Source organism: Phascolarctos cinereus, unplaced genomic scaffold (genome assembly GCF_003287225.1).
Source record: "Phascolarctos cinereus isolate Bilbo 61053 unplaced genomic scaffold, phaCin_HiC Scaffold_2;HRSCAF=192, whole genome shotgun sequence".
Lineage (NCBI taxonomy): Eukaryota > Metazoa > Chordata > Mammalia > Diprotodontia > Phascolarctidae > Phascolarctos > Phascolarctos cinereus.
In genome coordinates this window covers 165,379,264-165,405,819 of record NW_027555625.1, presented here as the reverse complement: position 1 = coordinate 165,405,819, position 26,556 = coordinate 165,379,264, and the positions used below count along the sequence as shown (strand labels likewise).

The following is a 26,556-nucleotide window of genomic DNA, read 5'->3' as shown; positions in this document are numbered from 1 at the left end:
GTTTCAACACCTTGGGCTTGTCTAAGGTTAGGAAAGGAAAGTCTGACCAGGTAAAGTGATTTACTAATTATTTTTTATTAACCTGTATACCCTTGAGGAAATTTATAGGTAGGGATTTTGACCTGAGAACCATTCATGAAGTTTAGTATCTGCTTAAGGTGAGCAAATAGCTCACCTGAAAGAATTTTGAAGCAGCTTATGATAGCTAGGAATCTAGCCATTAACATTTAGTAATTATTTTTGTTTTGAAAGTTTTGAAAGATAAATTTCACTTTAAAATATTCAGTTATGGACACATGACCATAAACTCTAAGTAAGAGGATCCTTTCTACCCAAATCGAAGCAGCTTTGGGACCGGGGTTGGAGAGATGTTTAAAGATGTATGTGTGTATAACATTCTACAATTAGACATAGTTACATAATATAATAATTGTTGTAAGATGTATTACATAGCATGTGGCAGGTTACATGGAATGGAATCACATAATTCTAGTGTTGGAAGGGATCTTAGGGTCTTTTTAATTCAATACAAATCCCCAAAAGAAATCCTCCTATAACAAACCTGACAAATAGTCAGCCATTTCCAGTCTGCTGGAAGACCTCCAATGAGAAGGAACCTAGCCACCTCTCTGGGAAGCTCATTCCACTTTTGGAAAGATCTGATTGTTAAGAAATTTTTCCTGACATCAAGCTAAATTTGCCTTATTGAAACTTCCACCCACTGCTCCTGTTTCTGTCCTCTGAAGGCAAACTGAGCAGATCCAAACCCTTTTTTACACAACAGCCCTTCAGATACTTGAAGAAAGCCGTCATGTCACTCCAAGTCTGCTCTGGGCTGAACATCTCTAGTCCATTCAGCCTATTTTCATATGGCATGGAATGAAAAGCCCTTCATCATCTTGGTTGCTTTCCTCTAGATACTCTCTAGTTTATCAATGTAACTTCCTAAATTGTGGAGCCCGGAACACAATAATGCAGATGTGGTCTGATCAGGGCTAAGTGCAGTGGGACCATCTTCTCTTCATTCTTAAAAGCTGCGACTTTCTTAATGAATACCAAGGTTGTAATGGCTTTCTTAGCTTCCACATCACACTGCTAATATTGAGCTTTAAGTCCAGTAAAACTCAAAGATTTTTAGACACTGCTATCTAAACATATCTCTCCATCTTACATTTATAATATAGTTTTTTTAACCAAAGTATTTGAGTTTATATTTATTCCCATTGAATTTCTTCTCAGATTAAACCCACTATTCTTGCTTATAAATATCTTTTCAGATACTGACTCTGTTTAGCTAGTGAGTTGGCTCTTCCTACCAGCTTTGTGTCAGTTGCAAATTTGGTAAACATTTCACCTCTGCCTTTATCCAGTCCATTGTAGTATTACAGAGCCATGCACAAATCTCTGGGGGGCAATCCAATGGAGGTTTCCTGCTGAACTGGCATTGAATCATTCATGACTACCCTTTGAATCCAGCCATTCAGCCAGATCTAGATCCGCTAACTGTATTTATCATCTAGCCCACATCTGTCCATCTTTTCCATAAGGAGGGTATGAAAAACTTTAGCAAGTGTTTTGCTAAAATCTTGGTAAAATCTTGGTAAGCTGTATATGTAGTAACTTAGTAACCCTAAACCAAGGAAAGGAAATGAGGTTTTTCTGGCGTGACTTTTTCTTGATTAAACTCATACTCGCTAGCCCTTTCCAGTGGCTACTTCCTCTTCTAGATATCTATTGCTTATTTCTTTAATGATCACTCCTAGAATTTTCCCAGGAATCAAAGTTACATTCATTGGACTTTAGTTTACTGATTCCTTTATTTTCCTGTATTTTTGAAAATTGGAACTCTGATCAACACAGTGATCCACCACTCCAGATAGAGAACTGATGGACTCAGGGTGCGATAGAAGCATATTACTTCTCCTCTTTCTTTTCTTGTTTTTCTTTTGTTATTAGAACATGATTAATTTGGGGAGGGGAAGAATATTGGTACACTTTCCCTTTTCAGTTTCATAGTACATCTTCCATTATCCATGACCTTCAAAGTTATCACTGACAGTGGCTCAGTGATAACACCTGCCATTTTTTTAATAGGTGACATCACAATTCATCTGGCTCAGGGGATTTAAATTCATCAAAGGCAGCTAGATGTTCTCTTACTGTAAATATCCTTACTTGTCTTGGGTATTATCAGCTACCTATTAACCATTACTGTATGTCATTTCCAGGGCAAGAGTCACCCTTCTTTACACAGAAAAGAGAAGCAAAATGACAATTAAACACCTCTGCCTTCTCTCTGTTGTCAGCTCTCATCACCCACCCACCCCCAAACAACTGTCCTGTCCCTTCTTTTATCCAGCACCACAAAACAAAACCCTCTCCTGTCTTTGTCTTCAGCTTGCCAGCCTCAGCTCATTCTGAATTTACCATTCCTGGCACTATTTGTACAGGTCCATGATGTGGTTTTATATTCATCTTCTGTTAACTGCCCTTGTTTCCAAATTCTGTACCTACTTTTTCAAAACAAATGAAACAAAACCTAAGTTGCCTGTTGAGATCCATGTCCATTTACATTAGTCTCTTCAGACAGTTCACAGTTACACAATTTTAGAGGACCTCAGTAGCCATGTAGTCCAGCCCATACACATAAAGCCCCGCTAAACCATAGCTGGTCATCTAGTCTTTGCTTGAAGACTCCCATTATTCCTCCCCATCACAACTGATTCCCTTTGATAGCTTCAGGATTTCATTCTTGAATTTCCTTTCCCTCCTCAGCTGACTTCACTTGTAGAATTTTTAGTCCTTATGCTTCAGCCTTCCTTTGAACCTATAAAATCTTCTCCCCCCCAAAATCTAGAGTGCATGTCAGATGACACCTGGCTTTTTCTTCATCTCTCTCAGAAACTTGAAGAAGGGATGGTCAAATCCTCCGTAGGTTCCCTTCATTTCCACTTCTGTAACTCATTTTACCTGTTAGTAAGAATTATACAACTTTCACAACTATTATCATAATTATCCTAATAATAGTAGCTCCCATTTGTTTAGTATTCAAAGGTTCACAAAGAGTTTTACGTATATTATTTCATTCAATTCTCATAAAAATTCTGTGATTTGTGTACTTTAAGTATTAAAACCTCCATTATACAGATGAAAACCTGAAACTCAAACAAGGTTAAGCACTTTGTCCAAGGTCACAAGCCTAGTAAGTGGTAGAGATAGGTCTTGGATTCCCAATCCAGAATTCATCGAATAACAGAACATTTTGACTATAATGAATTGTAAAGATCATTTAGAACATTTTATTTGTGAGGAAACTGAGACCCAGAGAGGTTAAGCAACTTGTCCAAGGTCACACAGTTAATAAGTGGCAGAGCCAGGTCTGTTGAATGTCAGTGAACTTTTTGCTGTATCAAACTGCTTTTCCTTTTGGGTAATTTCTTCTCCATCAGGTGAGTTAAGAGAGTCAAGTGTCTTCAGCTGCCCTAACACTGAGACTGAAACCATCTCATAGAGGTCTGGTACCTGAAGCACTCTAAAATAGGACACACACACACACACACACACACACACACACACACACACATATTTGTGTGTGTGTGTGTATGTATGTATATGTGTATGTATATATATTTTTTAATCTCCAAAAGGCATTTGTAAAACAAAAGTCACATCCCATTCTAAAGTGGCCTATTTTTCTTCCTTTACTGTGTTCTTTGATTTTTACTTAAATGAGACAACTATTATCTTTGTAAAGTGTAAAGCACTATAAAAATGGAAGATTATCCCTATGTGAATTTACTATTTTAAGTAAACATCTGTGATAGGCAAGAAAATGAAGCAGGTTTCATTTTACATATAGTGACAATATTATAAAGTCAGTGCTGCCCTTCTAGCTTTTGCCACATTCAGAAATCCCCATTCTGTCTTACAAAATCATTAGATAAGCATGATCTCCAAGAAAAAGGTATTTTCATTGATATTCATATAAAATGGTAGGCTGCAGAGGCCTTCCTTTGTGGTGGTTAACATTACACTAATCTGCTCCTCAAAAGGCCGTTAGATTGCTTATCATTGGCGGAAATGATTATGCATCTAACTATATAAGTGTTCCATGCTTAATTTTGTGGAGAACAATATAAAGATAGTTTTAAAAGGAACTGCAGTTGTGAGTGTTTAAAATTAGGACAAGGAGAAAGCTATTTCTTAGTATGATAAATACCTCTATGGTCTTCTACTTCTCAAGGGGAAGAGAACATTTTAGGGATGTTTTCATAATTTTATAATCTAGACAAACTAGAATTAATAGCTGAATTCACAAGGAATAATAGAGGAAAAGGCAATAAAATTTGAGCTTAGATTCCAATGTAATTTTCCAAAGTGGTTTAGAATTTTGAGCAAAATACCTTCATTTTACAGGCAGCTAGAGGACACAGTGGCTAGAGCACTGAGGTTAGAAAGACTTCTTTGTTTAAATCTAGCCTCTGACACTAGTTGCATGACCCTGGACAAGTCACTTAACCACTGTTTGCCTCAGTTTCTTTATCTATAAAACGGGGGTAATAATAGCATCTGCCTTCCAGGGTTGCTGTGAGGATCAAATGAGATAGCTTTGTAAAGTGCTTAGCACAGTGCCTTTCACTATATATGCACTGTAAAAATTCTATTCCATTCCAATCTTAGGGGGATTAAGAAAAAAAATTATTTGAATGTAATGGAGAAGAAAAATTATAAGTTGACTCTCTTCTGGATGACCACATGCCCAAGAATATATTTGGTTGGGCACTGAGTATTCAATGCCAAGTCCTAAAGCAGGATTCCCAAGCCTGGCACCTGTTATACAACCGATACATACCCAGGTGATTTACTAGACTACTTCTGACTTTCCCACTTGCTACTTTTTATGAATTTTAAAAGTTCTAGCTGTTACTTAGACTTAATGTGGCTCTCCCCTTGTTATTAAAATCTGAGTTATTAAAAAAGTTCAAACTGTGCAGTCTGTGGGTAATGTGTGTATATATGTGTTTGTGTGTGTGCACACAAATGTGCATCTGGTGCATTCCCCTTGGATATTCTGCTGGACACATGGGAGACTGTGCCAATACCAATGCTCCAGGGACACCTCTGATGTTCACGATAGGGTTCTATTAGTTAAGAAGGTGAGCAAGAGGAACTGTATTCAAATCCCAACTCTGTTATTTACTACCTGTGTGACCTTGGTCGTTAATGTTCAGTCTTTTCAGTGATTTCAGTGATCTCTTTGTGATCCCATTTGGGGTTTTCTTGGTAGAGATGCTGGGGTGGTTTGCCATTTCCTTCTCCAGCTCATTTTAGAGATGAGGAAAGCGAGGCAAATAGGGTTAAGTGACTTGCCTAGGGTCACACAGCTAGTAGCTAGTGTCTGAGGCTAGATTTGAACCCATGTCACTTTATCTCTCTAGGCCTATAAAATGAGGCGGCTAGACTAGATGATCCCCAAAGTCCTTTCTAATTCTAAAACCTGTGCTTTGAAAGGTAAAATGAATCATTCACTAACCACAATTCACATTTTCATAGCACAGCATTTACCTCACAATATACCCCTAGAAAGAACAGAAATTGTTAGCCTCATTTTACAGATGAAGAAACTGAGACTCAGAAGGCTGGCTAATTTATAGAGTGTGGAAAGATATAAAGTTAAGGTCACTTAACCTCCATAGGTTAATGACATGACCAGGGTCATATAACCAGTATGTGTCAGGGCTCGGGTTCAAACTGAGTTTGCTCTTACCATTAATTATATCAGATTGGCTCCTTAACTCTGCTCCTGCAGAATACATGTGGTCCTCTACTTTTATTTTTGCTTTAATGAGTAAAATGAAGTAAATTATAAATGCAGACAAATAGATATAGGAGAAAGAGAGAAGGGAGACCAAAATACCCTAATTCTATAGCAAGATGATGTTTTAAATACTTGCTTTGGTTACTGTGATTAGAAAACTTAATTCTACATAACAGAAAAATCAATGTTTGGAAAAATTCCTTTTGTTAGGGGGGTGAAAGGAAGGAGGTCTTCAGATGGAGGCAGTGGTGGGCAGTCCACAGGAGGGTTGTTTTCCCTCTCTTGGGCAGAGAGCAGGACATAGCCATACAATGCTTCACCCTGCTTAATGGTAAAGATTCTCAGCTGCCAAGAATCAAGATTAGAAAATTACTTTTTTGAAATAGCACTGCCCTTAGGAACATTGGAAGGCTGTGAGGCTGGCACCAGGCCTAAATCTCAGGTAGAAACATGTGGATTCCATTCTTGCTGTCTATGTAATACCAGCCCCAAAGATCTGTTAGCTTTGTATACTTATATTATCTATTCATCAAGGCACACAAACATCTCCATATACTAAGATCACCTTTTCAGATGAGCAGAGGCCCTGAACCTCAAAGCTAGAAAGAAACCAGGATGATCTGAGCAGAAATCATGAAGACATGTGACAGAGCAGAAAGCTCACCAAAATAGAAGTCCTGGGGCCCTGGCCCTGGCTCTGACACCATCTGTATGACCTTATATGAACTGCCTAACCAGTTTGAACCTCAGTTTCCTCCTCTGCAAAAAGAGAAAAAAAGAATGTTGTATTAGATGATGTCTAAAGCTATTTCCATCATCACAGTTCTATGATTCTGTGCTTTGAGAATATGAAATTTTTATGTAATTAAAGTAATATGCCAGGTATTTACATGTTTATGGCTCTAGTTCAGCCAATGGCATTTCAACTGTGGCCCCTGGTAAGTATGAAATTAGCCAGCAAGGAATCTGCTGGCTAATTTGAATCTATGTACAAGACCAGCTGTATAGGCATGTGGCCTGTGGCATATTGGAGTGCATGCATCTAGCCTCAGAGGCCATCTCCTTTCATTCCATCCAGATTACATTGATGGTGAAGGAGACTGGAGCCGATGGTCTGTCTGCAGTGTAACCTGTGGAAGTGGCAATCAGAAGCGAACGAGGTCATGTGGCTATGCCTGCACAGCCACGGAGTCCCGAACATGTGACCATCCAAACTGCCCAGGTTTGTTGAGGAATGGGACCCAGGGGTGTGCTGGAGTGAGACTGTACAGGCTTACTAAAGCTGATTGTTAAATTATCAGTGTAAGCAGTTGCACTTCAGAAATCTGTAAACACTGATAAGTAAGGCATCTGAGTAGCAAATGTGAGAAGGAACTGCATTTTCCAGGCACGGAGAACAATTTGTGAAAATGCACAGAGGCAAGAAGTAGAGAATCTAATTCAGGGAATGACTGTATAGCTGGTCAGTAAGAGTTCATGGAGAGAACTGAATTAAGAAGTCTAGGAAGGGTCAGGTTAAGAGCTTTACATGCTTAATAGAGGACTTCGTATTTGATCTGGGAGATAATAGGGAGCTACTGTATCTTCTGGAAGAAGCAAGTAACACTTCCCTATTCTTTAGAAAAATCACTTTGACAGCACTGTGGAAAACTGGCTGTAGACCTGAGGCAGTTAAAAGCTAATGCAGTATTCCGGGAGACAGAGGGTGAGGACCTGAACCAAGGCATTGTGAGTGAAGAGAAGGGGATATAGACAAGAGATGTTGTGAAGGTAGAAATGAGAAGACTGGACAAAAGATTAAATATACAGACGTGTAGGATGAGTGTCCCCTCTCATTATTTTTATGGCATTTCATTGCTGAGATGCCATGCCTATAGTTTAGGCAACTGATTTGATATGAGGGGACAGGGAAAAGAAAGAATCCAGGGCAACTCCAGGGTTATGAATCTTAGTAAGTGAAGGATAATGGTACCCTCAAAAGAAATAGGGAAGTTTGTAGGAGGTGTGGATTTAAGGAGAAGATAATGAGTTCCATTTTGTACATGCTGAGTTTGAGATGTCAACAAGGTAACCAGGAAGTACTATCTAGCAGACAGCTGGTAATTAATAACTAGAGTTCAGGAGAAAGATTAGGGCTATATATAGAGATTAGGGAATCTGCTGCCCAGAAACAACCATACTCAATATATTTAAAAGATATTAAACCTAAAAAGGTAGTTTTTGTATCTCTGTGCATAAGAGTGACACAGTTGAAGACCATAATATTATGTATTAACTTTAAAATAGAAACTGAAGGCAATCATACATGTGCCCCTTACTACCTGTATAACCTTGGAAAAGTCACTTCATGTCTTCAGGCCTATTTCCTCATCTGTAAAATGAGAATGTTGAAGTAGTTGATCTCAAAGATCCCTCCCAGGTCTAAATTTGTTATCCTGATGCTGATCTTGGCCCTTGGACTTAGATTTGCTTTCTTCTGAGAATATTGAACTATAAAATTGTGGTCAAATATGTTGTTCATCACAAGAAGTTTTACTGCCACACATAGATAAATACAAATTTCAAACTAAGTTTTTAACACAGTCCATATGTAATGCCCAACTGTTACACAAACTTTTAAATGGAAGGAATTCAATTAACAATCCAACTGGTACCCAACTGAGTTTTTTACTAAATTTTCTTGATCAAATCAGCACATGTATATAAACACTCTTGGTAAATTGTAAAGCCTTGAGTAAATACAATGTCATATTATGATTGGTTCTCTGTGGATATCTGCAAGGATTTTGAAGAGCCATCCCTAAATACAGATCATAGATACAAATGAACTTAAAATCTAAGACAACTTCTTGTTTAATTACTGTTGTTGTTTTGGCATTTGATTTCTTAATCACAAAACCAGATTGCTAGGCTACTGAATTTATGTGTTCAGAGAACACTATACAATTGCAAACATCTATTGTCTCATTTGGTGTTGTTACCCTTAGGTCCCTTTATCACCAGATAACATTTCTGAGTAAAATATTACCATGTGCTTCTTTCTGGGAAATTCCAAATTTCGAAGGACTAAAACTAAAAAGGGACAGAATTTCAGGGATAGAAAATCCTTCACTAGAAGTTTCTGTTTTTCATGCACACAGAAGTCCTATTCATAGAAGTGGAGATTGGGACTTTGAATGAAAGGGTGTAGTTGGAGGAGAAACAAAAAAAGATTTGACAGTATTCAATGTGCATATTAGGAAAAGGTGTGTATGTGTGTGTATCTGCATACAGGTATGTGTGTGTGTGCATGTGTGTCTATGTATGGGACATGAGGGAAGGAGCAGCCCTATACAGGTTTGGAAAAACTTAGAAGCCAATGAAAACACTTTGTTTCCTTGCCCAATTTTTGCCCTCCCTTCAACACTCTTCCTCCCCAATCCAGTGATTGTGCTTTTAAGGGCAGGGAGCTTCCCTAGAAGAACTATAGACACTGCCACCCATGTATAGGTTATTTTTTCTGTTTCTTTTTAAATAGACTTTCCAGAGGCATTCAGAAATAGGAAAAATGTTCAAGTGCCCATGAAGATATATATTCCTCTCTATAGGCAAGATGCCACCTTCAGAAGTTCCTTTCAACCACATGACTCCATAATTTATTTAGACTAATTTTTTCTTAGCATCTAAACCTGATCTATGTTTGCCTGACCAGGAAGACTTCACAAGCCACCATAAGTAAACTACCAAGCAATTTAGCATATATAATAAATAGATTTTCATCTTATAATATTTATGCAGCTAGAAAATAGGTGTTAAATATATATTTCTTACCAGATCTGATCCACAATAAATTTTTATATAACAACAACTATCATTTATATAGCATTTTAAGGTTTGCAGAGCCTTTTATACTACATATGTTTTTGGTTTTTTTGGCAGTTGGGGCTAAGTGACTTGCCCAAGGTCACACAGCTAATAAGTGTCAAGTGTTTGGTCTGAGGCTGGATTTGAACTCAGGTTCTCCTGACTCTAGGGCCAGTGCTCTATCCACTGTGCCATCTAGCTGCCCCCTACATGTGTTTTTACATATGTTGTTTCATTTGATCAGATAGAGTAGTCACATCCCTGTCACACTGCTAGTATCAACTGAGTGGAATGGCACCTAGGATGCTGGACAAGGAGTCAATAATCATGCCTCAGATACTAGTTTTGTCAACTTCTCTGGGTCTCAGTTTTCAAATCTATGAAATTAAGGGGTTGAATTAAATAGCCTCCAAAGTCCCTTTTAGCTCTAAATCTGTGGTTTTATTAAGATACTAACCATAGTGATAAAAATTAGATAATAGATCCCTTAGCCAGATTTTTAAAAAATCACTGGCCCTATCCTACTGTCCCAAGAAATATTCTTACCAAGTACCTTGAACAAAGATAAAATAACCCTTGACCTGTCTTCCCTCCCCCAAAATCTATCTTGTTCTCAGAAACTGATAATTAATCTAAGGTTTAGCTAATAGCAGTTTAGGATGTTATCTCTCTTCCCACCTCCAGATATATTCACTATTTTGAAAAAGAGATTCTTGAAGACCAGAATCAAATGAATTACTGCTAATAGCAGAATATAAGGGAGAGATGGGACGAATGTAGGGTAAATATTTTGGGGAGGAGAGAAACCTGCCCTGTGGGATCTGAGTGATGGACCACAAGCAATCACCTTATTCTGTTTATACCTCTAAAATAATAACGATTGTGTGATTTTCCCAAGGTCACATGTAAAGGCAGTGTCAGCGTCAAGGCTAGAACCCCATCATCCTGACTCCCAGTCTTTGGAGAAGGGGCTATCTTCTACATTTATGCTTAATATACAAGGAAGCTACATTGTAGAAAATGCCCAATAACAAACACAATTGTGGCTAAAAACAGACAGATCTAATTTTTTTAAAGTAAAATCAACCAAATGGAAAAAGTGATTCCTCTTTAATCCAGGTTATTGTTCTTGGTTAAGGCAGTGACTTCCCTCTTCCTTACCAACTCCAGGGAACAAGATGATGGATTCAGTTATCCTATTATGAGAATGCCAACTCCCATTTGGCTTATTTCAAGCTTTTCCTTTCTGTGCCCTCATCAAGGGATTAGTAGTAATGATGTCTTGTCCTAATTCTTCTTACCTGTTCTCTCTCTCTCTCTCTCTCTCTCTCTCTCTCTCTCTCTCTCTCTCTCTCTCTCTCTCTCTCTTTCTCTGTCACACACACACACACACACACACACACACACACACAATCCTCTCTGCTTCTGCCTTCTCCAAGCTTCTCTGCTCCTGGACTTTCTCCTTATCCACAAAGTGCCATCATTTTCCATTTGGAAGAACTATTCCATGGAGTTATAATATGGCAGAACTGAAAAGGGTTCATAGAAGCCAATTAATCCAGGGGTGAAGCCAAGATAGTGGAGAAGCAGAAGAAAGTACAGTGAGCTGTCCTCATAACAATTCGCGAAACAAAATGCACCAGATTGAATCCTGATAGGAATTTTTTTAAAATCACAATTAGTCATTTTCCCAAACCAGGTCAACACAGGGAGACAGAGAGAAACATCTCCAGACACTAGGCAATAGGATTTGGCTAGGAGTATGTAGCACTACAGTGCCCAGGGAGAGGTGGCGCACTGGGGCAGGTGGAGGTCTTACACCCTTACCAGGGCACTTCCATACCCACAAAAGGTATATTGATGGGGACAGGTGCAAACTGGCAGCTTTGTCACTCACTACCCAGTGCTAGATCACAGATCCAGGAAAGATGGAGGATTAGCATTCTGAGGTAAAGAGCCCTATGCTATATGCTGAGTTAGGACCAAGTTCAGAAGCAAACAGTAGGTATGGAACCCCAGAAGCTGAAAAAGATCTCAGTTCAATATCTAGCCCAGTCTGAAGACTGCAGATGAATAACTGGAGCAGCACTCCCAAACCAAAGGGAAACCCATTCTGTTACTCTGAACCAATAACGCATTTCAGCTGGCTGATAGTGATTAAATACAGTCCTTGACCTCTAAAGGAGGCAAGCCCACGAGCCTGTTGATCAAACAGAATTATAGATGAGTAATTTGCAGAGTTCAGATGGGGGCTGGGGGTGGTAAGGTGACCACAATCAAATTTTGCCCTGGATCAGACTACTGTGGGAGTACTGAGAGCTTACAGGTACCTAGCCTGAGCTGTTCTTGCGATCCGATCCTGGCATAAGACAATACTCTATACTCTAGAGAAATCAACAACTGGGCCAGCCCAGATATTCTATCCAAAAGTGTGCAGAGCAGCTAGGTGGTGCAGTGGATAGAGCACTGGCCCTGGATTTAGGAGGACCTGAGTTCAAATCTGGTCTCAGACACATAGCACTAGCAGTGTGACCATCGGCAAGTCACTTAACCCCATTGCCTATCTAAAAAAAAAATAGAGGGCTACAGAAGTGTGCAGAGCCTGGCCCTAATATAAAGTCCAAAAAACAGGAAGTAGGCTTCAGGAATGAACAAACAAACCAAAAAAACAGATCCCACCACAAAAGGCTATTTTGGTGAAAGGGATACTCACTACATAAATCAGAAGAAGAGAATGATTCTAAAACAACTATAAGTGAAGCCTCAAAGAAAAATATAGTGTGGATACATATCAACTAGAATTCCTGAAAGAGATGAAATGAGAGGATTTTTATAAAGAGTTAAAAATATTTTTGTAAATGAAAGGAGTGCTAAAGGAAAAAAACTTGGAAAAGAAATGAGAGTTATGGAAGAAAGAATTGGAAAGGCTATTCATAGTTTGGCACAAGAGGTATAAAACGTGGTCCAAGCAACATAGAGAAGCACTGCCTTAGTTTCCAAATCTTTTCCAACACACACACACAAAAAAAACTATAAGTATTTTTGTAATCCTCAGAGTTTATTTTTTCTTAGCATTAATCTCTCTTTTAATCTACCTTCCCCTTAATTGCCCCTTTTCTTTTCTCCCCATTTCCCATATAAATGAAATTTCTCTGAGTGAAGTATTTCTCTATCCAGTTTTGTGTATGTGTGTGTGTGTGTGTGTGTATGTGTAGACACACGCTTGTGCACGCTTTTAGAAAAAACTTGGAATTCTTAGAATAGATCAAAGAGAAGCTAATGGTTGCATGAAACAACATGAAATATTAAAGCAAAGTGAAAAGGCTGAAAAAAAATAGAAGAAACTGTATAGTAGCTCATAGCAAAAACAACTGATTTGGAAAACTGATAGAGTAGAAAAAAATTAAGGATAATTGGACTGCCTGAAAGCCATTACCAAAACAAGAGCCTAGATATATTTCAAGAAATCTCAGAAGAAAACTGTACATATCTCTTAGAAACAAAGGTTAAAGTAGAAATAAAAAGAACCCACCAGTCACCTCCTGAAGGAAAATGCGTAACAAAAACTCCTAAAAACATCATAGCCAAAATCCAGAGCTTCCAGGCCAAAGACAAAATAATGCAGGAAGCCAGAAAGAAAGAATTCAAGTACTGAAGAGCCATAGCGAGAATCACCTATGATTTAGCCACCAGTATAAGGGAGTATAATATATTCCAGAAGGCAAAAGATATAGGCTTACAATCAAGAATAATTTACCCAGCAAAAGAAAGCATAATGCTACAGGGGAGAAATAGACCTTTAATAAAATAGAGGGCTTCCAAGCATTCCTGATGAAAAGACCAGAGTTGTGTAGAAACTTTGAAATTCAGACACAGCAGTCAAGAGAAACAAAAAGGTAAGCACAAATGAGCAATAATAAAGTACCAGAACAAGGACAAACTGCTTGCTTTCTAATATGGGAAGATGATATATGTGTACCCTCTGAGCCCTATAATGACTGGGGAGGTAGGGCAGAAAGAGAATCTATTTATATAGAAGGCCTAGGGAGGGATTTGTGGTAATGGTCTTAAAAGAATAGAAAGAGAGGTAAAGAGGAATACCCTGGGGAGAGGGGAAGAAGGAAAGGAGAAGGTTAGAGAAAATTATCTCACATAACCAGGATATATAGTAGATAGAGTGCTGGGTCTGGAGTCAAGAAGACTCATCTTCCTGAGTCCAAATCTAGCCTCAAACACTTATTACCTGAGTGACCCTGGGGAAGTCACTTAACCCTGTTTGCCTTAGTTCCTCATCTGTAAAATGAGCTAGTGCAGGAAATGGTAAACCACTTCTTGCCAAAAAAAAAAACCCAAATGGGGTCACAAAGAGTAGAAGGAGAAGTCTGTACAAAGGAGGAAGGTATGGGGGAAATGGATGACATTTGAACCTCACTCTTATCTGAACTCATTAAAGGAGGAAAGAACATACAAATACACATGTACATCAGTTAAGTAGAGAAATACTTTTCATTCAACAGTGAAATAGGAGGGAAATGGGGAGAAAGAAAAAGGGGTAATTAAGAGGAAGGTAGATTGAGGAAGGGATTAATTCTAAGCAAAACAAACTCTAAGGATTACAAAAATATTTCTAGCTCTTTTTGTGGTAGGAAAGAATTGAAAACTATTAGAGTGCCCATCAATTAAGGAATGCCTGTACAAGCTATGGTATATAAAAGTGATGGAATACTATTTTACTCTAAGAAATGAAGAAGGAGATGGTTTCAGAGAAACCTAGGAAGACTTGTGTAGACAGATGCAAAGTGAAATGAACCGAGCCACTGAACAATTTATACATGGACAACAATATTGTAAAGACAAACAACTTTGAAAGACTTAGGGTATCTCATCAAGGTAATGACCAACTAGAGGAATTCCAGAGGAATGATGTAACATGATACATACCTCCTAATACAGATGTAAAAGACTCAGAGGGTAAAATGAGGTGGGTTTTTTTTTATTTTTTTACTGGCCAATGTGGAAATTTCTTTTGTTTCACTACGCATGTTTGTAACAGGGGTTTTGTTTTTCTTTTTCTCAGTTGAGGGAGGGGAGTAGTTAAGAAGGAAAGAAGGAAGAGTTTGCTGATTGGGAAAAAATACATTTTTAAAAAAGAAATCAACTCATTCAAGCCCTACATCATAGAAGAAAGGAAACTGAGGCTTAGAGAAGTGAAATAACTTGCCTGCCAGTTAGTGGCAGAACTATTATAACTCAATGAAAGCACTGTTTTTTCCACTGGTTTGTTGAATTTCAGCCCTCCGTTTTATTTTTCCATGCCCTTCCTTTTTATGATAAAGTAGGAGAGGAACCAAGAGCAGAAGCCTGACATGGCAGGCAGAGAACTCACCTGAGAAACATTAACCTTTAACCCATTATGAAAATAAATTCTTATCATGGGTTACAGAGGAAGTTTTGAAAAAGAAAGCAGGTCAAATGAAAATCAGACAGTGTACCTCAAAGAAATTTGTTATACTCTTTTGCTCCTTTTCCAAATCTGAAGTCAGACTGCAGGGATTGAGACATGCAGGGCTCAAATGAAAATGCTCTCTTCAAAGTTACTAGTGATCACTTGCTTGACAAATATAGTCTTTTCTCAACCCTATTTTTGCCCTCTATAGACTGTGACACGATCAGCTGCCTTTTCTCCTGGATATTCTCTCCTCTAGGTTTTCATGACATTGTTCTCTCCTAGTTATACTCCTGTCTGACTATTCCTCACTCTCCTTTGCTGGATTTTCTTCCACATTGTCCCCACTAATTGTGGGTGTGCCCCACGGATCTGTATTGGATCTTCTTTTCTCCATCTTGCTTGGTGACCTTATCAGCTACTATGGATTCAATTATGATCTCCATGCAGACTGTTCTCAGATCTGTACTTCTCTTTTGAACTCCAGTCTTGCATTACTAACTGCCTATTAGACATATCAAACTGGATGTCTCATATACATCTCAAATTCAGCATGTTCAAAATATAATTCATGTTTTCTCCCCAAACCTTTCTCTCTTCTGCACTTCCCTATTATTGTCAAGTATGCACCATCCTCCCCGTCACCCAGGCTCACAATCTAGGTTTTATTCTCTATTCCTCACTTACCCATACCCCATATATCCAATCTGTTGTCAAGTCTTATCATTTCTCCCTCCACAACATCTTCTATGTGTCCCCTCCTCTGCTCTCAGCTGCTACCACATGCCGGCCCTCATCATGTCACACCTAGGCTATTATAATAGCTTTATAATTGGTTACCCTGCTTCAAGTCTCTCTCTGATCTATCCTCCATACAACTGCCAGTGATTTTGCTAAGATGTGAGTCTGACTATGTCACTGTCCTTCTCAATAAACTGCAATGGCTCCCTATTACCTTTAGGACAAAATAGAAAATCCCATTTGACATTTAGACCTTCACTACCTGATTCTTTTTTGCCTTTCCAGTCTTCTTATGCTTTAGATCCCTTCAATGTACTTTATGATACAGTCATACTGACCTTCCTGCAGTTCCTCACACAAGAAGCTCCATACCTTTTCACTAACTGTCCCCATGGCTGGAGTGATATTCCTTCTGGTTTCCCTGGCTTCCTTTGAGGTTCAGCTCAAAATCCTACCTCCTTCAAGAGGTCTTTGCTGCTCCTTTCTCATTCTTGCTCCCCACCCCAACACCCCCAAGTGCCTTCCCTTTGAGATTACCTACGATTTACATTGTATGTATATGTATATATGTATATTACATAATATATATCTTCTAAATCTTGTATATTTATAGTTATTTGTTTGAATGTTGTTTCCCCCTTTAGACTGTGAACTCTGTCTCAGGGTCCACGTTTTTGCCTTTCTTGTATCCGTAGTTCTTAGCACATAGTGAGCACCTAATAAATGCTTATTGATGGTGAAGATTTTCCTTTGGTTTCTCTTTTTGGGGATTGTGTATTTATAGGAGAACTTGATGAATTGATTGCAGAACACTAGACTTATTTTATGTGTTTCCAGAGAGCAGAACTGGGATCATCAATCAATCAATAAGTATTTATTACCCACTTAGTATGTGCCCCGCCCTGTGCTAGATGCTGAGTACGAGTACGAAAAATGAAATAATCCCTACCCATAAGGAGCTTACATTCTAATGGGAGAAAGCAACAGTGTATATAAATACATAGATCATCAATATAAAGTTAATAAAATAAATATATACTGTTAGTAAGATCACCAAGTCTGGTTGAGAGGGCACTAGCAGTTGAGGGGAATCAGGAAAGTTTTCATGCAGAAGGTGGTGCTTGAGCTGTGTTTTGAAGGAAGAGTGGTATTCTATGATGTGGAGACCAGGAGAGATTGCATTCCAGGTATGGGGGACAGATACAGTAGACGGAAAGTCATGTGTGAGGAGTAGAAAGGACAGTTTGGCTGGATTGCAGAGTGAAGGAAGGGAAGTAACAACCAGTGAAATTACAAAAATATATTGGGGGCAGGCAGGTTCTAAAGCTAAACAGAAGAATTTCTATTTCATCCTAGAGGCAATAAGAAGCTACTGATATTGATTGGGTAGGGGAGTTCCATAGTCAGCTCTGCATATAAGGAAAATCACTTTGTTAACAATGCATAAGAAGGACTGGAGTGGTGAGAGAGTTGAATCAGGGAGACCAGTTAGGAGGCCATTGGAAAAATAGATGAGAGGTGTTGTGATCCCAAAATAAGATAGTAATCTGGCAAATGGAGAGAAGAGGTAAGATGCAAAGTTGTTATGATGGTAAAAATGGCAAGACTTGGAAACTGATTGGATATGTGGAGTGCAGGAGAGTGAGGAGTCCATGATAATGCCAAAGTTTAAAACTGAGGAGACTAAAATATGGTGGTGTCTTTAACAGAAACAGGGAGGTTTGGAAGAGGAAAATATTTGAAGGGAAATAAAATGAATTCAGTTTTGGACATGTGTTTAAGACTCCTCTGGCACATCCAGTTTAAAATGGCTATTAGGTAGTTGGTAAAGCAGGACTGAGGGTAAAGACTGGGACAGGATATATTCATAAATTATCAACCTATCTATCAGTCTATCTATCTGTTTGTCTATCTACCTACCTATCTGTGTGTCAGTCTGTCTGTCTATCTGTCTATCTATTCATACGCAGACACACATCTGTCCTCTGTGTGGACATGATAGTTAAACCCAAAGGAGCTGATGAGGTTAGAAGTTGTAGAGAGACAGATTTAGGCTCAGAATATAAAATAACCACCTAATAATTAGAGCTACTCAAAACTGGAATGAGCTGCCTTTTAAGGTAGGGAGTTCCCTTTCATTGGCATGTTCAAGCAGAGGCTAAACTATTTGGTAGGGACATTATATAGAAGATTGACAATTTGGGTAAAGCTTGAACCAGATAACCTTTAGTGTCTCTTCCAGTTCTAAGATTCTAAGATTCCCTTAGCCCAGTCAAACAAACCATAGCAAAAGTAGGCAGGACCCATGTGCAAGGAACAGGACAGGTGCTGGTAAACATGGAAAAGGCCAATACAGGATTTTTTTAGGCCAAATGGATACTAGTTACATTTTAAAATAATTTTCAGTTACATCAATCTTCAGAAGACAAAGAGGAATCTTGCCCTGAACCTTGATAGTTCTTTTGGAAGCCTTATTGATATTCCTTGGTACTTGCAGTGTAAGAGAAGATAGAGTAATTAGGGCAGTAGTAGCCTAGTAAAAAGGGATTATGTTGCTTCAGTTTTGTTTGAAGAAAGTAGTTCTAGTCCCACATTCACTATTTACTGCCTGTGTAACTTTGAACCATTCTTGTAACCAAATTGAACCTCTAGTTCTCCTTCAGAAGGCAATATCTACCATGCCACCCCATCCTTATCCCCCATGAAAGTGCTATAAATATGTAAGGTGAAATTATTTTTTTCTTTACACATAAGTATATACCTGTTTGACTGCACTCACTACCCTATGGAAATTCTAGGCCATCTCTCTCCCAGGTACCATCTTGCCCTGGGCTCCACACTATAGAAAAACCAACAAGATGGAACTTCCCTGGGGACTGTTTCAGAGTTATTTGAGTTATGTTGCAATTTCTGCTACAAGCTATATCCTAGTTTTAGTATATTTTATGTTCTATCTGCCTTTAATTTTTTTCTCTGTCTACAAATTCATGCCAACAAAGCAATGTAGAGCACAAAAAGATCTTTGTTTAGACTTTTGGGTTTTTTTTAAGCTGTCTCTCTTTTTTATATAACTGGAAAAAAATATGAACTTCTGCCTGTGTTTAGGAATTGAAGACACCTTTCGGACAGCTGCCACAGAAGTAAGCCTGCTTGCAGGAAGTGAAGAGTTTAATGCCACCAAACTCTTTGAAGTTGGTAAGTTGCTGTAAGATTTATATCCCAATATTGATTTAGCTTTTTTCTTCTTTCTGCCTTTGCAAAGTCATCTTTGGATTCATCTCAAGGCCTCATTTTCCTTTCACTGGGCCCAGTTCTTCCAGAACATTATTTTCTCTCCACACACATTCCCAGAAAGAGAATAGCAGGGTTCAGGCTTGAGCCAGAAAGTATTGGCTCCCTATTCCAGGCCATTTCCATGCTTGGGGCAGGGAGGTGTTGGGGTGGTGGTGGTAGGTAGGGGTAGGAGAGTCCCAAGTCTGGGCTAGGGTGGCACCAGATTTTACTGCTCTAGCTCTTCAATACTTTCTCCTTCTGCAAGCAAGGGAATCAAGGAAATATATAAGAAAACGTATGAAATGAGGCACAGAAATATGTAAACTCCCAGGTCTCAATTAGCCTTAGTAACTGGTACCAGAACTAGCATGAAATATTCCTTCAGCCATTTATTCCCACTTTTTTCTCCTACACCACATCTTAAAAAGAACTAATTATCAGTCACCATGTTGACTGATTTTTGAATTTGAGTTGCTTTCCCTGCCTCTAGCTAGGATCCCTCGAATGAGCAGCAGCCAGGTAACAGGGAGAAGGAAAAAGCATGCATGGGCTAGAACAATGCACATCTTAATTAGCTCCTAATGAATTGAGGAGCTATTACAATCATCAATAGGGTGATATGGTTGTTGTAGGTATAGTCCTCAATATAGTCTATACTCATTCTATTCTATCACTTCAGTCAAGGTTGTGGTAGAAGGAAAATTATTTCAACCACAAAGATTCCTCAGACTAAGGATACAAGCCATAACACCGTAATTGAGGGGCTAGGCAGTTACATTCAGTGGTGAGTTTTTCATACTCTTTGGTCTTCTTTGCTGAATCATCATCTCTATCCCACTTGCTAGGATCCTTTGGCTCCATCCTGAGTCTTGTTTCTCTGCCTTCTGTGGTGACCTCAGCAGCTCTTTTGGCTTCAGTAATTATCTCTACGTGAATTACTCTGAAATCTGTATATCCAACCCTTCTCTCTCTTAAGCTGTTCCAGTGCCACATCATCTTTTTGCCTTCTGGTCGGCCCCATTTTGATATCTGTCCTATAAGCATCTCAAATTCAATTCATCTTCTCCCTAAATCTGTTCCATCTCTGAACTACCCTTTTCTGTTTAGGGTTTCGCCATTCTTCCAGTCACCCTGGTTGATAATCATGAAGTTATCCATAACTTTTCACTGTCTTGTTCATTCTCTCTCTGCAGTAGTTCCTGAAAGTGATCCCTTCTCTATTCTCACATATCTACCACCCTAATGCAGAGTCACCTTTCTTGTGAACTATAGCAATAACCTCCTAACTGGTCTTCTTCTTTCCAGTTTCTCCCCTTTCTAATATTCTCTGCACAGCTTCCAAAATAATCTTCCCAAAGAACAGGTCTGACTATGTCAGTCCCCTGCTCAAAAATTTTCGGTGGTTCTCTCTTGCCTCTAAGATAAAATAGAAACTTTTCAGCTTGGCATTTAAATACCTTCTCAGTCTAGTTCCAGACTCATTTCATATTATTCCCCTTCGTATACTATATTTCAGCCAAACTGACCTTCTTGTGGTTCCCTCTCCACTTCCATGCCTTTGCCTAGGTGGGTGGCCCAATCCCACCGTTGCTGAGACTGCACACCCTTTCCATTTCTACCTCTTCAAATCCTTACTTTACTTCTAGGATCATGTCATGTGACACCTACAAGAAGCCTTCTCTGATCTTCACTAGTTGTTAGTGTGCCTCACTACCCTCAAATTATCTTTACTTACCTGTGTAAACATTGTATCCCCAAGAAGAAAGTTCCTTGAGGTCTAGAATTTTATTTTATCTTTATATTCCCAAGTACCTAACACAATGCCTTATGTATATGAAGCCCCTAACAAATGTTTCCCAAATATGAAATACCAATCAGGCTGCAAATAGTGACCTGAGAATCAGGTGCCCTGGCTCTACCAGAATGTATGACTCTCTCTGCCATATTTTCCCCATCCATAAAATGGAACTAATAATGACCTACCACACATTTTACTCCCTGAAAGAGGGAAAATTAATTATCATAGTTTCACAGTTATACTACTAGTTTTAGAGATAGATCTGAAAGTGTCATGAACATGCACTATAAAATTTAGCCTGGAGAAAATATCCTTTCTTATGGGTCTCTAATTCCTTAAGAAGGTATTTTTCAGAAATAGAGTGTTATTTTCCATTTCCATTCACCACTTTGCCAGCTGGCAGAAAGCCTCTCTCCAAAACATTATACCTTTGCCCATCAGCTCTATAGTGGTATCTTTACCAGTCTTGCTAGAAAAGATTAAAAAACTTCCCAAATGAGAATTTCTTACCGGAGCTTGACCTGTAAGCCATTTCTGGCCCTGCACTTATGATCTTATAAAATTTATGGTCATTGAATTTGAGAACATAAGAGCAGCTCAGTAGTTCTTTAGGCCAAAGCAAGCACTCCCATGTGCTTGCATGTGTGTGTTGACTTAGACTAACTGGATAACAGGACTATCAGTCCCATGAGAGGGATATTTTTGTATATATGTACTAGTTCTATTTTTCATCCTTTCCTTCCCATCAATACAGTCTCCTTCTTTTCCCGAATGGCCTAATTATTTCCCCAGCATCCTTTATTCCATGATTGATAAATCATTGCCTAATACTATAATCAGGTGCCAGCATTCCACAGTGTAGCCTCATACCTTCTATGGGCAATACCCCATAGTGGGAACATTTTTTCCCTTTATTTGTCCTGAGACTCTGTGATAATGCGTTAGCGCTATTATGTTAATGTATTATCTCCCCAGATAAGAAACTTCTTTTTAACCAGGATTCTATGGAGGCACAGTGCTTTACTCCAAAGGCATGATTCTAATGAAGATTAAAGGCCCTATGATAGGATTGTAAAGGCAGTATTTTGAGAGAAGAAGAATCTTCTAATACCTTTCAAATCATACCAACTTCATCTAGACTAAGTGATATCTAAGGTCCCGATCAGCTCTAAAATTCTATGTTGGGGCAACCCTGTCAGTCTATTTAACAATATGTCTTTGGACATCTTAACATATTGGCCTCATTCCATCGGAGAGGAAAATCAATAAAAACCATGCATGTTCTAAATATACAATCACAAATGTCATACTTTCAGGAAACTTCACCCTGGGGGGAAAAAGCAAACCCCTATATTTGGACTTTCTGATGGTGTTCCGAATGAAGTTTAGTTTTGCTTTTGAAGTGCAGACCCTCAGTGGAAAATTTTCAGTGGCATTCCAGATGTGTAATTCGCAGGATCTATCATCTACTCTGATTACTCCAAGTAGATAATTGAATCCATAGAAGGCATGTAATTTCAAGATAGAGGGAACCTTAGAAATCATTTAATCTAGCCCTAATTTACTTTACAGGTGAAGAAACAGACCCTTTCCTCCAACCTGTTTTTCCTCCTGGCATCCATATTTATGTCAAAGGCACTAATAGTCTACCTTTCATGCTGGCTCCAAGCTTTAGCATCACCTTTGACTCCTTTCTGACCCCTCTCCTGCAATTGGTTGTCAAATCCTATTGATTTTACCTCAGTGTCTCTCACATCCTTTCCTTTTTACCCCTTCCAACAGCCCACATAATTAGTCCAGGCTCTTATTTATTCCCTCCCAGCAACTGCTACAAAATAGCCTTCAAGTTGACTAGCATTTATTGAATGCAGGTACTGTCCCAAGCCTTCTAACTGGTCTTCCTAGTTCTCTCCATTCCAATCCATCCTGTACATCACTGTCAGGTTAATTTTCCCAGTGCAATATTCTAATTATATCACTCCCCAGTCAAATCTTAATGGTTCTCTATTGACTGCCAAATAAAATCCATACTCCTTAGGTTAACAGTCAAAACCCTCCCTCAATGATCTATCCACAATGTACTTTTCTACATCCTTATGTGCATATGCTCCAGTCAAACTAGACTATTTACTGTTCCTTCAACTTTTGTATATTTCAATCCTTTAGCCTGTAATAAACTTCCCCCCCTACTCCATTTATGAAATCCTACCCATCCTTCAAGAGCCATCTCAAAATACCATACACACACACACACACACATATATCACATTCTACTTTGTACCTTAGTTATTGCTACACATGTTTTATCTCTCCAACTATCAGGGATCATATGTATTTGTTTTTTATTAGTTACAGTGGCAATAAATATTTGCTATATGTATGTATGAGCCCCAAAGAGGCTATGGTTTACCTAAGACAACACAGTTAAACAAATGAGAGCATCAGTATTAGAGCTTGGGTTTCCTGGCTTCCACTTTTATGTCACTCCATGTTCAATGCTTGGAAAGCCAATTAAATAAGGCATTGTAATAAAGAGGAGTTTTCCAAACATCCTTTGATGTGCATGAGAATGACCAATTATAGGTTTTTTTTCATTCATTATAGGAGAGCTGTTCATGGTCATTCTTGGTTCTAAATTCATCTGATAGCTTGACTGGATGTGATATGTCATTGTGGTTCTGCTTGTGATTAGATGATTTTCTTTGTTTTTTTTCAGACACTGACAGTTGTGAGAGATGGATGAGCTGCAAGAGTGAGTTTTTAAAGAAATATATGCACAAAGTGATCAATGACCTTCCTAGCTGCCCTTGCTCCTACCCAACTGAAGTTGCCTATAGTACAGCAGAGATCTTTGACCGTAATAAGCGGAAAGACTTCCGCTGGAAGGATGCAAGTGGACCAAAGGAGAAGCTGGACATCTACAAACCTACAGCCCGATATTGCATCAGATCCATGCTCTCCTTGGAAAGCACAACACTGGCAGCCCAGCACTGCTGTTATGATGACAATATGAAACTCATTACCAGGGGAAAAGGCGCTGGGACTCCAAACCTGATTAGCATTGAGTTCTCTGCAGAGCTCCATTACAAAGTAGACATTTTGCCCTGGATAATTTGCAAGGGAGACTGGAGCAGGTATAATGAAGCCCGGCCTCCCAACAATGGTCAGAAGTGTACAGAAAACCCTTCTGATGAAGACTATTTCAAGCAGTTCCAGGAAGCTAGGGAATATTAATGGGGTGGGGCTATTCAGCCTTGAGGGAGAAGGTAGTAATTATATACCTAGCACCTGTGACACAAATTTTCTGCACTGATCTGTTTGAAATGGGGTTAATCTTTTTATAGTATATATGTATATTTGTATATAATACATGTGTATTTTCCATAATTTACAGTATGAGTATGCATAGAGCCATGGGACTTTTTATATGAAGTCATACACACCCCTGTATGCATACTAAGAATAATGTATATGGTGATCAAACCTATGTGGAAAAGGGGATAAAAAGCCAGGAAAATAAATGGGAATAAGTAGTTGGTGTGATTAAACTTGTGCTTTGACCCAGTATTTCAGAGTATAGGGAGGGAAAGGGGGAAGAGAGGTTAAAAGTTTTAAACATTATAGACAGTTTTTATATATAACTTATTTAATATGAATGTGACAAGCATAACTTTTTCTCTGGAGCTATATTCATAAAAAAATATTTAGTCACATCTCTAAGAATAGAGAAAGGAATTGTCCTGGGGAAGTAGAAGAGAAAGGGAATATTAATGACTTAAAAAAAAAAACAAACACAAATGCCAAAAATGACAAAGAAAAACAACCTCAAACCAAATATTATTTAGTCCTAAGGCACCTTCTTGAGGTTCAGGTTTCCATAGGCCCCTTGTTTCAAATTAGTGCTGAGTTTGGCATTTCATGGCAAATCTGGGGCCCAGTTTTTGCAATGCCATCAAAAGCCTCTGGAGTGTAAGGTCAATATTTGTTTACTTGGATGATTCTAGAAAAAAAAAACATAAAGGCACCAAAACTTTGAGTTCTCATCCAGGCCTTAGCAGGGACTGGAAATCACAGGAATTTTGAGCATTCAGAAGGAAATAGCACTTTTTTGAAAGAGGAACAAAATGAATAGAAAATAAAACTCATTGTTTTCTTTTCAGATCACCTCACCTTTCTCCTCCCCCCACCCTCATATGCTCCCAGTTTGCAGTTGGCCAGCAAATGTTGTTGTTTAAAGAAGGGCTTGGGGCTGGGGATCCTAAATTGTTTTTAATGTTTTAAGAAAAAAACTGCATTATTTTTGTAAAGTATTTATTAAGTTGTTGTGTCTCATGCATCAGGCAATTTTGATATGTTCTGCTTCTGTAGGGTGGGATTTGGTGCAAGTAAAGAACTGATTTGTAGAGAATATTTTACTTGCAAAACTCCAGAAAAAGAGAATCTATAAATAAAATCATCGTAGTATGTATGCCTGCATCTTTTATTTTATAACATTATTTAAGGTCAATTGAGAGGTGGATTGGTATAGTAAAAGAAGGGTCATATGGGGTTGGCACAGTGGATAGAGCTCTGGAGTCAGGAGGACCCGAGTTCAAATGCGACCTCAGACACTTGACACTTACTAGCTGTGTGACCCTGAGCAAGTCACTTAACCCTGATTGCCTCACCAAAAAGAAGAGTCATATAACTCAAATTTGAGTTCCTGCTCTGCCATTTGTCAGAGCAGCTAGATAGTACAGTGGATAGCCTACAGTCAGGAAAATTCACCTTCCCTGCGTTCAAATCTGGCCTCAGACATTCACTAGCTATATGACGTTGGGTAAGTCACTTAACCCTGTTTGCCTCAGTTCCTCATCTGTAAAATGAGTTGGGAAGGAAATGGCAACACTCTAGTACTTCTGCCAAGAAAACCTCAAATGAGGTCACAAAGAATGACTGAACAAGACTCTACCATTTTTCAGAAGTGTGACAAATGGAAAAATCATTTAACTTCCCAGTGCCTATTCCTCATTGGTCAAATAATATGTGTATTACCTGCCTCCTGGCTTGTGAAGAAAGTACTTACTAAAGCTTAAGTTGTCTCCTCAGAGTCCCTTGCTAGAACTTAAAGGTATTTCACAGAAGAATTTGATGAACTAATCAAAGCTAAAAGCAGCAGGCCCTTCTATTTGATATATGATCATGGGATCATAGATTGAGGCCTGGAAGGGACATTAGAAGCCATCTCGTCCAAAACTCGTTTTCAGGTGACTTGCTAGATCATAAATGATGGAGCTAGGATTAGGTCATTTGTCTATATCACACAGAGTAGATGTCAGTAAAAGATCTTGGAACTTGAGCCGAGGCCTTTTGATTTTCAATCCAGTGTTCTTTCCATTATCTAGCATCAGTGATGCTCTGATATTCTCCCTCTATTTCCCCCTCTCTGATGTGGTCTTCCTTCCCCAAAGCACATGGTCTTTCGTTCTTTCCTACCTCCCCTTTTGTTAAGTTGTTTCAGTCTTGTCCAATTCTTCATGACCCCATTTGGAGTATCCTTGGCAAAGATACTGAAGTGGTTTGCCATTTCCTTTTCCAGCTCATTTTACCAGTGTGGAAACTGAAGCAAACCGGGTGAAGTGATTTGCCCAGGGTCAC

At 38.8% G+C, this 26,556-nt stretch overlaps 1 protein-coding gene across 3 annotated transcripts in view; it reads left to right on the top strand.

Annotated features, from left to right (window-relative positions):
* ISM1 (isthmin 1) overlaps positions 1 to 25,387 on the top strand; it is a 103,530-nt gene extending 78,143 nt beyond the window's left edge. For all 3 annotated transcript variants that reach the window (XM_020986158.2, XM_020986153.2, XM_020986149.1), the window contains 3 exons: positions 6,897 to 7,040; positions 18,954 to 19,043; positions 23,636 to 25,387. In XM_020986158.2, the coding sequence (XP_020841817.1) occupies positions 6,897 to 7,040; positions 18,954 to 19,043; positions 23,636 to 24,153 (752 nt within the window). In that variant the 3' untranslated portion in view covers positions 24,154 to 25,387. The remainder of the gene's footprint in view (positions 1 to 6,896; positions 7,041 to 18,953; positions 19,044 to 23,635) is intronic.
* The last annotated feature ends 1,169 nt before the right edge of the window (positions 25,388 to 26,556 follow it).